Source organism: Falco peregrinus, chromosome 8 (genome assembly GCF_023634155.1).
Source record: "Falco peregrinus isolate bFalPer1 chromosome 8, bFalPer1.pri, whole genome shotgun sequence".
NCBI classification, from domain to species: domain Eukaryota; kingdom Metazoa; phylum Chordata; class Aves; order Falconiformes; family Falconidae; genus Falco; species Falco peregrinus.
In genome coordinates this window covers 14,655,612-14,668,884 of record NC_073728.1, presented here as the reverse complement: position 1 = coordinate 14,668,884, position 13,273 = coordinate 14,655,612, and the positions used below count along the sequence as shown (strand labels likewise).

Sequence of the window (13,273 nt, the reverse complement as noted above, 5' to 3'; positions counted from 1 at the left end):
GTTACTACTCGGCCACTTTGCCTAATATCTTACCTAATTTTAGGTAACAAACTGATGTCGTTAACTCTGCTTTCCTGCCATAACTGTAAAATAACTGCTTGTGCAGATACTTGAGATTCTGATGTGTCTGTATATAGGAACACAGTGAAATTCTGTGGAATCACAAATGAGGGGTGATGTCTCAGTTCACCTGGATGGCAGGATTGAGGAAAGGAAAAATATCCAGCAAAGTAAGACCGCTTGAAGGAAAAAAAAGTGTGATACTGGACCTTTATGAATGAAAACACTGCTAGGAAGGTGCTGAGGAAGTTGTAGAGAAGGGGGGATACAATCAGAAGAAAAAAAAGCCAAAGCAAGAAGAAAGTGAAACACAAGATGGATAGCAATAGCAGCAGAGGAGACTGAAGGGCATAAAGCATGGAAGAGGAGAGGAATTTCAGATGAGAAGAAAAAAGAAGGGACTGAGGAAAAGATCTAAACCAACCAAGAAGAAAATCTTAACTAACAAAAAGTATTCCTGGGGGAGGATGGTAGTTCTTCTGTGTGACGCTGTTTTATCAGAGAAACTAAATTGTGTTTTAGGCTGTGGTTTTTGCCACCCACCTGCCCCCCCTGCAATGGGTCTCATGAAAACTTGAAAACTTACTTTGAAAGCATGATTTCTTTAATGTACACTAAAGTCACGTGTCTGATTTGAGGGTGTATAAGGGCTCAAGGGATTTAACTGAGATCAGTATTCTTCCATACCTAGGTTTAATACTGTAAGTTAATGAGTAAATTAGTGTCTAAAATGCTGTCTCCATTTTTTTCGTCTTCAGTTGCTATTACCCAAGGAGGAGCAATACAGTTGTCTAACAACGGCACAGATGGAGTACAAGGTCTCCAGACATTGACTATGACCAACGCAGCTGCAACCCAACCTGGCACCACCATTTTACAATATGCACAGACCACAGATGGACAACAGATACTTGTACCCAGCAATCAAGTTGTTGTACAAGGTGAGAAACATCACAAACAGTCATTCTGTATAACATTTTCTCCGTGCAGATATAAGCTGCAAACCTAACTCCTTCAAATGTGTCAGGAAGCAATTAACAGATTTGGCACAAATAAGTCTCCAAAATGATTAAAGGAAATTCTGGACAAAGCTATTTGTTGCATTTTCTGAGAGCCTTTCCTTTCAGATTGATAAAACTGTGGGTATTTTGGGCTTACTTCTTAAAACAATATATTGATTTTTGGTTTTCAATGCTATATTTCCTGTATTTTGTCCACATGATTTTTTTTATTGGTATGTTCTGCAAAAGCTGATACTACTTCAGAGTTCTGAGTTCTCCTAGATAGTCATCTGCAACAACAGTAAATTTAAAGCGAAGCATTAAAGTTAGGGAGGAGGGTTGTTTGATTCTTTCAGGACTCTTTATTAGTAATTTTTCCCTCCTTTCAATTGCAAGTCATAATTTCTCCCTATTGCAGCTTTTGTAACTAGTCACCAAGTACTTAATCATTGAGTCTTAGAACCATAAAGTAATTTAGGGAAGTGCCTTAAGAGATCGTTTGGTCTTAGCCCTCCACTTAGAGCAAGCAGGGCTACTTTGACTAAGTAAGTTGGGGGGGGGTTATTGTATTAAAATACATATTTTGGTTTATCAAAAATGGGAGGGGGGTATTAAAAATTATGAAAAATAACAGAAAAGTGTACCCCTGCTTTTATGATTGTAAAGCAGGTTATTTGAAAGTTAACCCAGCGAAGAGGTCTCTGGGCATCAGTGAAACTACAGTCGAGAAAAATACTATTGTTGCATTGATCTTCTGGGTTTAGTGTTCTTAAGGATGTGTGATTTCTTTAGGTGGCACTATATTTTCTTATGAGCTCAGGCAAATATAACACACTTCTAGATTACAACAAACAAACAAAAGAAACCAAGACCTTGTTCATTCTAGAGAAGCAGTGAAGTTGAGTGTCTAGTTTGCGCTGTCTCTCTCTTGTTGGAGTAAATGCTACTTTTCTACACCCTTTTTTCTGTACCAAATACTTAAACATGCAGTTTCTCCTTTTGTAGACCAACATTTGGAGCATAGCTAGAAATAACTGTCTGCCCCATCCTTCGTCTTCTTAAAGCTGCCCAAAAAACAGGGAAGTAAAAAGGAAGATACTAAGGGAGAAAGAAGCATAGCAATACAGCAAGACAAAATCCAGTTATCAAGCGCAAGTGAAGACTCCTTCAACAGGAATGCCCCAAACCTTGCATACGTTAATAAACTAAGACTGAGACAGCAGTGATGACCCAGATGATGGTCATCCCTCCGGTACTGTACCCCAGAGTACATAGTTAGCTAGACGACAAGGTGCTTTTTGCACCACATTTAATGTTGCTGTCATCAGAGTGACATCATGTTCCCCTGTGTCTTTCAGCTGCCTCAGGAGATGTGCAGACCTACCAGATTCGCACGGCCCCTACCAGCACCATTGCACCAGGCGTAGTCATGGCGTCATCCCCAGCACTTCCAACCCAGCCAGCAGAAGAGGCCGCACGGAAGAGGGAAGTGCGTCTAATGAAGAACAGGCATGTATATTTAGATAATTTTTTTTCCAGTCAGCTCTGCATAGGACTAGAGTGTTAAGCACTAAGAATCCTGATCTTTCTTAGTCATGTTATGAAATGCTTCTGTAGAATTTGCCTTTGTTTAAAGATGCAAAGCAAAGAAGCACATCTGCTAATGCCATGTATTGTGACTATGAAACCTTAAGTAAAGGTGTCAGACTCATTCTGTGAGGTGTATGAATTTGTTGCCGTAAGGAGAAAAGTAATTGGTGAGAGACTTGTATGACTGTAGGTATGTTCTTGCAAACACCAAGGTGAGTTGATTTTTTTCAGTTAATACATTTGTGTAGTTTCATTTCCCGGATTCTTTACCTTAGCCTTCTGCATGTATTCTCCTTGCTGCTGGCCCACCTGCGCTCTTTACAAGTGCTTTCTTGATTGTCTCACTTGTTCTCTTTAGCTGCTTGCCCTTTGGGTTTTATCCTCCAGAGACAGAAAGACTCAAGGAAAGGCCAAATGAGCAGCTACTCCTTTTGAGTTCTTGTGGAGCCAGTAGTGGCAGCAGAGGAACTGAGAGAGGAGGTGGGGGGTAGACTTGACCCTGTAGGATTTAGTGTGTGAGGAGGAACAGCCAAGCCTGCTGAGGTGGGACTTGGTGGAGGCAGTGAGGGAAGGGAGCAGCAGAGAGAAGTTGGGCGTGATGTTCCTTAAGCCTACTGCTGTGGGCGGGGGAAGGGGTGGGCCTGAGCTGACCCATCACACCAAGTTTGAACTCCATCCCCAGGCCACAGATGGGAGCCTGTGCATTACGTTACACTGCGGCACTGGGAGAGCAGCAGCAGCGCTTCCCTCCCGTCTGAGCAGGGGGAGCCCCATGAAAGCACCCTTTACTTATCTGTCAGTCTGAAAAAACTGTTACGTTGTACAGGTGCATTGATCTTCTGTAGATGGCTGAGCTGTGAACACAGTAGAAAGTTACATGAGCAGACCCAATGCTTATCTGAGGAGTAAATTTATTTAATGAAGTAAATAATGCTGAACAGCTGACTTCACTTTTTAAAAAGGTTTTTGTATAGAATGTCACCCATCTCCCTTTTTATATATTTTTCTGATGTCAGTGAATAGTAGATGTCACCCTTTCAGGCTCTGCATTTGAGAAGAAAATTAATTGGCGTTCTGAATCCCCTCATTTAGTCAGCAGTCTTATTCCAGTAAAAGAAAGCTTTTGTGTTTGGGAAAGCCAAGAAAAACAATGGGGAATTACCCCCACTTGAGTTAAATTGACAGCTTTTTCAACAGTATCATGTTGCATGTGGTGCTTCTAGCCTGCCTGCTTAATAGATATTTCAAATCTAGGCTCCATAGCAAAGCAGGGAAAGGGATAGAGGCAGGCAGATGGTGAGGTGTACTTACTGGAGGATTATAGCGTAAATATTCATAGATATTATTGTGCAAATTTTCTGTGTAAATTTTACATTTTAAAAGCTCTCTTGTAATTCAGTATAGCTGGAGCTGTTCATAATGAATAACTAAGGCACGCAGACTTGCGGTGGCTTAATATACTGCCCAGGCTGGCACAAAATCACAAAAAGAAAGAAAAAGTTGTCACCCAAGAAGACAGGTTTGTAATTTTCAGCGGAAGGCACTTCCTGATCCAGTAGTACTTAATAGTTTGGTGATACAAGTAACAGCCCAGAATTCATTAAATTCTTAATACTGCACATGGCCCACTGAGGTGTAGCAAGCATGTGAAATTGTATTTGTAGGAGTGACAAATGGATACCTGAGTCCTTTCAGGGTTTACAAACTAGGTTTTCTTCATCCTCTCTCGTTTGTGGGATGGATTTAAAAAACTACTTTTAGAGTCTTCTTACTAGGTAAGTCCTGGAACAGACATTCTTTTTTACCTAGTACTACAACTACTGCATATCTGATAAGCAAAGGAACTGAGTTCAGTTTTGTCCTCTCATTTCCCAGAACACTGATTGTATCACCAATATGTGTAGTATTTGCAATGAAGAGACACTTCAGCTCTCCTTTCGAAGCTGCTCTGCTTTGTGCTTAAAGGCCTGGGCAAACAAGCGTGTGCATTACTTACACGTGTCTGTGGTGTGCTGCTTTGACAAGCTGCATTGCAGGAGAGCCCTCTGCCTGAACTCCCATCCACCTGCAACATTTAGCCTTGTGCTTACTTTGCACATTCGTACCATTACTGCTGCTGCGCAGGATAGCTTCTGCCTTGGTGTTACTGCCATCAGGATGCTCAGCAGCGTAGTAACATGTTTCAGGTATTTTTCATTGATGGTGTTTGTATGTTACCAAGTTACTTACAGGCAGCTCGGTCTTTACAAGCAAGCCTTAGAAGTTTAACTGTCTTCAGATCTGCTTCAGCACATTAATACTGCCATGCTCTTGGCACAGCAGACAAGGACTAAAGAATGATGTGGTTGCTAGTGACTGTTTATTTTGTGATTTTTCTGAGTTGTTTATATTATTGCAGTGATGCAAGCATTATTAATAAATTGAAAGTATTGCTTAAGAGCAAATACATGAATGCTCAAAGTACAGCTTCGATACCTACATATTCTAAAAATGGCAGTACTAGGTAAAGATTTGACCTGAACAGTTAAGTAGCCCATGTCTGCAAGTGATCGTTCTGGATTTGAATGGCCTTTTTTGCTTTGCAGAGAGGCAGCACGTGAATGTCGCAGGAAGAAAAAGGAGTATGTGAAATGTCTAGAAAATCGAGTGGCTGTGCTTGAAAACCAAAACAAGACACTGATTGAGGAGTTGAAAGCACTTAAGGACCTTTACTGCCACAAATCAGATTAATTTTGGATTCCCATTTTCACTTGTCCAGGTGGGATAGAGACTGGTTCTGGCTATACCCAGAAAGACAAAATAAACTTTTTATTTTCTAAACATTTCTTTTTTTCTATGCGCAAAACTGCCTGAAGCAACTACAGAATATACTTCATCTGTGCTTTGCATCAAACTGTGAATGTTCAAGTACTTGCCTCCACTTCTCCCCCTACAAGATTATTTTCATCATTGATCTCAGCGTGAAGAAGAACAGGCTTCTTTCTTGTCTCCCCATCCTCTTCAAGGAGTAACAGTGGTCCCTTGGGAAGTTACTGTGGGGAGGGTCCTTCTGTAATGATTTCAAGAATTTGTGCTGAGCTCTTTCCATTGCCTTAGAGACAGAACCACCCCAGCCTCTTGGTCCGGAGAACTGTGGGCCACATACGTGGAGCATGCATGGTGCAATGAAGAAGCAATGGTTGCCAAATTGGTTTCACATATTCATTATGAACTATAAAAATACACGGCTAAGCAGAATGCCAAATGAACAGCGCTTCACAGTCACGTTCTTGGTGTGGAGATAACATACCTTTTTCAAACTAGCCCAGGAGGGGTTTTGATCTGTAATCTGTGCTAAACCCTCCTAGGCTAGTGAAAACTTCTCCATACCTCAGAAACAAATGCATTGAAATGAGCTTCACTGGTCAGTTGTTGCTTCTTGAAGCTTATGTGTGCAAGTGTGCTCAGCATTCTGAATGCACAAAAAGCAAACATCAGCTTCATAAGATACTCGTTGGGAAATGGTATTTGGATGGGAAAGGAATTCAGAATAAAAAAGGTACAATAGTGACATTTCAAAAACGGTCGCATAGTGAGCAAGGGTAACATGAAAGCACTACCAATTTGTGTGCAGAACAACTAAGCAGTTGAAGCGTGGCCAACTCCACATACATACTCCCTGATGATACTATAGTCTGTGTCCCACGTGCTCTCAAGCAATGAGGTTATTTCTGTTTCCCTACCACTGTCTATGTAATGGAAATTACTGTACCCAATGAAAACATCAGCCTGGTTTGCTAGATTCTTTTTCAAACTTTGAGGCTGCCTTCTATACATAAATTGAATTGCAGTATGAAAACTACCAGGACAACCTCAAACATTGAAGAGGACTTCAAACATAAATACTCCAGTTTCTGCTTTGCAAGGGACAGTATTAGTTGAACCTGGCCAGGCTAGCTAAAGTCTTAATTTATTTGGAGGATTTTTTCATGTAAAGGGTCAGATTTACCAAGTAATTTATTCCTGTGAGTAGAATTACTCATGTGCCTCAGATGTTTGCAAGATCAGATTTTTTGTGTGCGCTGAGGAAATGTGATCTTTCCCAGATTTACATTGTTAAAAAAAGGTAGTTTGTGTTTAAAAACAACTCTGTGCTAAGCATTAGGACTTCAAAAGAATCATGCTTAAAAAGAACCAAAAAAGAATGTCAAGAAGTTGTCAAAAAGCATGTGTTAAAAAGTATCATGTGCAGTTTGTTTACTGGCCCTCTGGAGCCAGTCTCTTGATACATTAACTTGGGTCATTCAATGGAGTGAGTTTACTTTGTGCTTCTGGTCAAACTTTCATATATAGACATATGAATAAGGCTCTGGTCTGTACTAATGCCTTGCGCAGCAAAGTATTAGCTAATTTTTTTTTTCCCATTCACTCTTATCTGTTTTTAAGATAAATTTCAAACATGAGCTTCTAAAAGGTTATACAATCAATGTGACGTTACAAGAGGAACATTTTGAAGTCTCGGGGCAGTTGAGTCTCAAACAGTTAAGCAGTATTAAAAGTTTTAGTTTTCTCATTTGAGAGGGCATTCAGTTTCCAAGAGACTTTAAAAGGAGCAGGGTTAAACTTAGAGCGTTATTATTAAATCTGTCAATAATTTCAAATTACATTTGTATTTCAAGAAGAGAACAGAAGTATCAGAATTACGAAAGAATTCATTTTCACACGTTTTGAGGGGGTTTATTAATGGGCTATTTTTATCTGCCATAGAGAATTGATTTTCATGTTTTATTTATTGGAAGATGAATTTATTAGTTTAGCAGTGCAAATTTAAAGAAGACCCTAAATTCTCAGCGATGCTTTTATCGTCTGATTCTTAAAGGTCAGAGAATACAAATACAATGGTAACCAGTTTTCAGAACTAGTGCTAGAGTAGAACTGTTGACAACACAGGAGTCATTCTTGTAAAACATGAAGCTCATGATAGCCTCATTTACAGTTACACGGAATGGTTCCCCCAGCTTTGAGAAACACGGCAAAGGCTGTACATTCCTACATTAAGGCTGTTTCTTTTGTAGAACCACCTATCTGCAAAAACTTGAGTTTTTGCAGTGAACCTGAATGGGGCTAATTGTGTTCTGAGAGCTCTTTCTAGTGGGTAATGAGCACTGTCCAGCGCTTGCTGAGAGTCACTCAGCACAAAGCCTGGGAGCTGAATGGACCAGGAAGCTTAAACTGGTACCTGGATGGGATTCTTCTAAAACAGGGTTGGTGCAAATTTGTGTGGCAGTGAGAGAACTGTGTTGCTGGTTTGTCTGTGCATGGTCTGCAAGTAGTCTGTAGCGTTATTAATCTAGACCTCATTAGCAACTAATGTTTCACTAAGAACGTTATTTTAAAGTACATAGGGATCTGCAAGAATCTTTTATTTTTATTTATGCTGCACTGAGGATTTAGGGACTTAATGGAAATCTGAAATGACAATAATTAAAAATGTATTGGACCAAGTACAGGGCTGGCTAGGGTTTCCCATACATGCTTTACCATTCATATTGACCCAAAAAGGGAAAGAGTATGACACAGGAATCCATTCGTATGTTATTTACCAAGTAGTGAGGTTGGGGTAATCAGCTTCTATAAACTAAGGACGTTTGGAACTAGGACGAAAATTATGCTGGCAGGGGGGAGGGAGGGTTAGTTTTATATCTCACGGTTGTGAGTTTTCAAGAATTGATAGCCTGTTTGACCTGAAGAGAGGGTTAGAAAGGGCTAGATCCATTATGTTCATAATAAACAAGAATTGATTTGAAATATAATTTTTGTAATGTCATTATTTTGCAAAACAACAGCACCGATCAGGCAGTTAAGATATTGTCAGAGGTGCTCTTTTAATTTAGATATTCTTGGAAAATACATATGTATAATATATGTACATATATATATATACACACAGTATATAATCTACAGCTCTGAGAGCTTTTAAGTCAGGAATGCTGAGTATTATAGTATATGGAGGTCAGAAAAAATTTTTACTTGTCTGTGTGTGTCTGGGTGTGTGTGGATGCGTGCGTGTGTGTGAAAGCTTCCCCCCACCCCAGTAGTTCTGGGCTGCATTATTCTAGTGCTTATTACTGATTTGTTTTGTGCTGTTTCTCAGTTATCCATTTTCAAGAATTTTATTTCATCTTTCATGGCTTTTGTAGAGGTTTGATTTTGTGGGGTTTTTTTTTTATTGATGGAGATTTTTGAAATTATGTAAACAGTTGTTTTACAACAACCACCACCACCTAGAATAATTCACTTTTGTGCTTTTTCTCTTCGGCAGCTATATATCAAAGGCAAAACAATTGGAGTGGTTGTTAAGGTGTTATTTTCTAAAGGAACCACTGATAAGACTTCTGTTTTCCTCCTGGGGTAGTGGTGATGCATCTTTATTTAAGCAGTGATTTCACCAGCATCAGGTAGTTGCCAGCACCATCGCTTGTAATCTGAAAGCACAATTTTAGCCTGTCATGCTCATCAGGACTGTACAGACACCTGTAGGTTCTGGCTGTTCTGTAGTTGGCATTTGCGTTGTAGACCACTGTCTTCTCTGGTACTTGTACGTAGATCAGAAAACTGGTGGGGTGTTTAGAATCATGAAGAGGCTCAGGAAAAAAAAAAAAGTTAGATTTAATAAGGAAAAACAGCCCTGATAGTTTCTGATCTAAATTTGTACTACAGTTGTTTTTTTAAATCTGGGCTTCCAGTAGACTGCAGCTGCAGGTAGGCATCTGTTAGCAAAAACTGGCCACTGCTTTTTTATTTTATGTTTTTTTAATTTATGACAGACAGCCAGTGCTTTTTCTGGGTTGAAGTGAAGACAGGTCTCCCCATCAAAGCAGGCTCAGTATCAGTGGTTGCAGATCTATGATGATTCATAGCGGATTTCATTGGTTTTCCAAGACCCTATTTTTATTGTCATTTTTTCACCCTGAAGCTGGTTAGTGATGTAACATTTGCCAATGATCTAACCAAAAGGTCATGTATTTATTTTTGTTACACTATATTCTTTGTAAATGTTTAATTAAAATGTGCACTTTTAAAAAAAAAAAACATGCAGAACAAAACAAATTAAGAGCAATTGGGTTTGCTTGAGAAGCTTCCTGAGACAATTGTTGTAATCCTGCTGCCTGCACACAATTCACTCCTCACAGCAGTTGACTCCGTCGCAAATTTAACTTGCTGATTAGCACCTGGCGTCCAGCAGGCGTTACTTCAAAATGGCAGGAGATCTGAACTGGCAGTACTGAAGACTGGAAAGAATTAAAGTTGTGTGGTGTCTCAGAGCAGTATTACAGGATGGATGTGAAATTATTTTTAGAATAGAACTAGTTCAGTGATCCCAAGTGGGGAAAGGGAGGTTAATTTGGGAGGAAAGCTAAACTATTTTTCAGCTGCTTGATTTCCCTTTTCTTAATTTAAGATTTGGCTGCAGACTGTAAAAGCTGCATTCCAAGAAAATAAATCAGAAGGTTTTCCAGTTCTTTGACACCAGGAAGGAAAGGTACATTGACAATGTGTCACCCTGCTTTAAAAGGTAAAAAAAAAGCACAACCACCTTTCTTTTGCAGGAACAATGATAATTTAGCTATAGCCCTGGAATCTGTCACTGTGGGCAGGTTTTAAAAGCATACAGTACATTGATGGTTCTCTGTACTGTGCCTGGGAACTCATTTCCCTGAGCTTTTGGATTTGCTAGCTGTAAAAGACACTGATTTTGCAGAAACCTGAATGTATCATGAACCTCAGTTGGTCTGGGAGAAGCCAGACTGATGGAGAGAAACGGGGTGCTGAAATCCAGTCTGCTGTGTGCTTGTGACAGGTTCAGGTCTGTGGATGGATATGGCTTAAATCTACATCTTTGGGGAAAAGGGACCAGATCCAGTTGGTAAAGAGGGTTTGAATTTCAAGTGTTTTGCCTTGGAATGTTGTTGTTTTTTTTTAAGTATTTCAGTTCTGGCCCGCAAACAGACTTGCTTGGGCTAGTTTGTGTAGCACAGATTGAAAAGGGTGACCTGTTCGCGTTCTGGTGCCGCAAGTGCAGTTTGTGGCTTGCGGCGTGATGGGTTCAGGTCACGCTGTCGCCAGCCAGAGGCAGAAGCCAGCTGTGCTCAGGAGCTGTGTGCTGGCAGGGAGAGGGCCAGGGGCAGGCTGTCGTGACCCACGGCTGGCGCAGTTCATAAGCTGACCCAGTACTGTACTCACGACTCCGGAGCAGTTGGTTCATGCAGTCTCGGCCTTGTCTATGTATTTCTTTAAATTAGGGGATAGCTGAGCGAGAGCGTGGGGAAGGAAGGCCTCGAGCCAGTTAGCTTTCTGGAAATGGCCGCTTTTAAGAACTAGGGATGTTCAGATGCTCTCCACAAGTTGTGTTTTATCCAGGTGCCACTCCATTTTGTGTGTGTGTAATGACATTTATTTATATTAAAACATTAATTTTAAAAAATTCTAGAACTTCAAGTTTGTATGAGATCTGAAATGGTGCTGCTTGTATGGGCTTCTAGGGATGGGATGGGGAACAGGGCAAGAAGACGGGTTAGTTGACAGCCAACCCTTCCACAGACTTGTCCACAGATTGGTTGTTCACTTGAAAACTGAGTTGGTTCTAGTCTGGATTTATAATTTGAAATTGTTCTGGGACAACGTTTTTCAGGGAAGCTTCCAGAACAAGGGTTATTATTCTCCCTTTGTAATGTAAGCTGGAAAGAGAAAGTTCACCTCATCTGCATTTCTGATTCTTTACCCAAACCATGTCAGCACAGAACAGGGTATTTGAGCTCGACTCCCACATACTTGTGGAAGTTAAAAGACTAAACGAAAATCCATTATTGGGGGAGAACATCTCCCAAAAAATCTAGAAACATCCCCGTTGTGTTTTGGGTTTTTTTTACTTATTTTTTTGTGCTTTTTCTGTGTTTTAAAAAAAAATTGTACTGGGTTATAATGCATTTTATTAACACTATGTACATATTAGCTGCTTTGTGTTTCAGAATGGTAGTAATTGCTTTGTATATTAAAGTGATTCTTGTGAATTTGTGAATTACTGTCATAAAGAAGTGATTTTTCTTACTGTAACCTTTGTGGTATAAACTGTCATAACTCCCTTTTTACACAAACATTTATGTGCAGTCACATAAACATGCTTTTAAAAACTCTACAAAGTCTCTTTTTTAAGCAGGATGTTCCATTTACACTAATTTAGTGGCAGATGGTAGCTAGATAGGAATATGGGAAAAGGTGTATTTTAAGCAGACTATGGTGTCCTCTCATGATCTGTGGCCTGCTGTAAGTATTCATGAGATGTTTTCCCCAAAGGGAAGGCTTTTTTAATCTTAATTAAAGTGAATTAGATTAGGGAGAGGTTAAGTCCTGAAAAACAAAGTTTTTCTTCCACTTCTAATTTTTTTAAACCTGCTTTTCAGGACCCATTCTGGTGGCAGTTAGTTCTCTTGTTCAATAATGTGTGAAAGACTTTTCCCTTTTGCAGTTTAAATATGCTTTCTCACTTCTAAGCATTCCTGTAAACCATGTACTACGGATGTTAATAACAGAGCAGAACAGAAGGCAGCAAACACTGCAAGGATCACAACCCTATTATGTAATCTGCAAGGCTGGATCCAAACACCGGGATGGAAGCCAGAAGAACAAATTCAGCGCTGAGGTAAACACACCTCCAGTGAAATGAAGGGGAAGCAGTAAGGTCAGCTCATTATGGCTGGGATTTTGTGGTTTTCACAGCTGAGCGCTTTCATAATGCCATTCACGTATTGCTCAGAAAAATCTGCATCTCGGTAATGAGGGAGAATCCCAAACAGGGGTTAGTCTGTGAGACAAAAATGCAGTTTGGCTTGAATTTTGCACGGAAAAGAATTTGGTAGCACAGGTCCCTGTGCAGTCAGTAGGTCAGCTGGCAAACCTGATTCTTCTGACACTGCTGCACCTTGAAGCTCTTTGTCCCTAAGATGCAGAGCTGAATTTCATACCCTGTGTCTTAATCAAACATGACTTTAGCTGCAATGACATTTTAGAAAAGTTTGTTCCCTTGCAGAGTGGCATGTTTCAGGGATGGTTTCACAATCTCACAGCATGTTCATGTCTTATCTGGTCACTTCCCTGTGACTTGGATCCTCTCCCTAGGGTATTTTATTTCTCAAGAGACAATTTATGCATTGCCCCACTACTCGGGGACCCATGCCCAAACACATCCTCCCTACAGCTGAGTTCACATCATCTGTTACAAAACAGGACCAATGCAATGGAACCACTCCAAGGAGAATCACACCGACTGCTCCAGTGCTGAGATGAACAGGGTGACAGAAAGCACTTGGGCAGGGTGTCAGCGTAACTGCCAAGCAGCTGCTGAAGCACTACCGTGCTTCATCTCATACTAGAGCAGAAGCTCACCTGGGACCAAAGGCTCCAGACACCAGAGTTCACAGGTGTCATCGTGGAGGTATGGTTCACTCCCAACATCTCCCTGTTAGTGCTACCCAGCAGGAATGGGCTGCAGGTTTCAGCAGTTACGTTCTCATGGTTGATGCCTGCCCCTGAACACTAGTTTAAAGAGCAACCAGAACAAATGTGCTTGTAGTGGTGGACTAAGC

The 13,273-nt window shown here is 40.5% G+C and overlaps 1 protein-coding gene across 4 annotated transcripts in view; it reads left to right on the top strand.

Moving 5' to 3' along the window:
- CREB1 (cAMP responsive element binding protein 1) overlaps window positions 1–11,744 on the top strand; it is a 40,868-nt gene extending 29,124 nt beyond the window's left edge. For all 4 annotated transcript variants that reach the window (XM_055811913.1, XM_055811912.1, XM_055811914.1 and 1 more), the window contains 3 exons: window positions 819–1,001; window positions 2,420–2,570; window positions 5,237–11,744. In XM_055811913.1, the coding sequence (XP_055667888.1) occupies window positions 819–1,001; window positions 2,420–2,570; window positions 5,237–5,381 (479 nt within the window). In that variant the 3' untranslated portion in view covers window positions 5,382–11,744. The remainder of the gene's footprint in view (window positions 1–818; window positions 1,002–2,419; window positions 2,571–5,236) is intronic.
- Window positions 11,745–13,273: the final 1,529 nt, after the last annotated feature.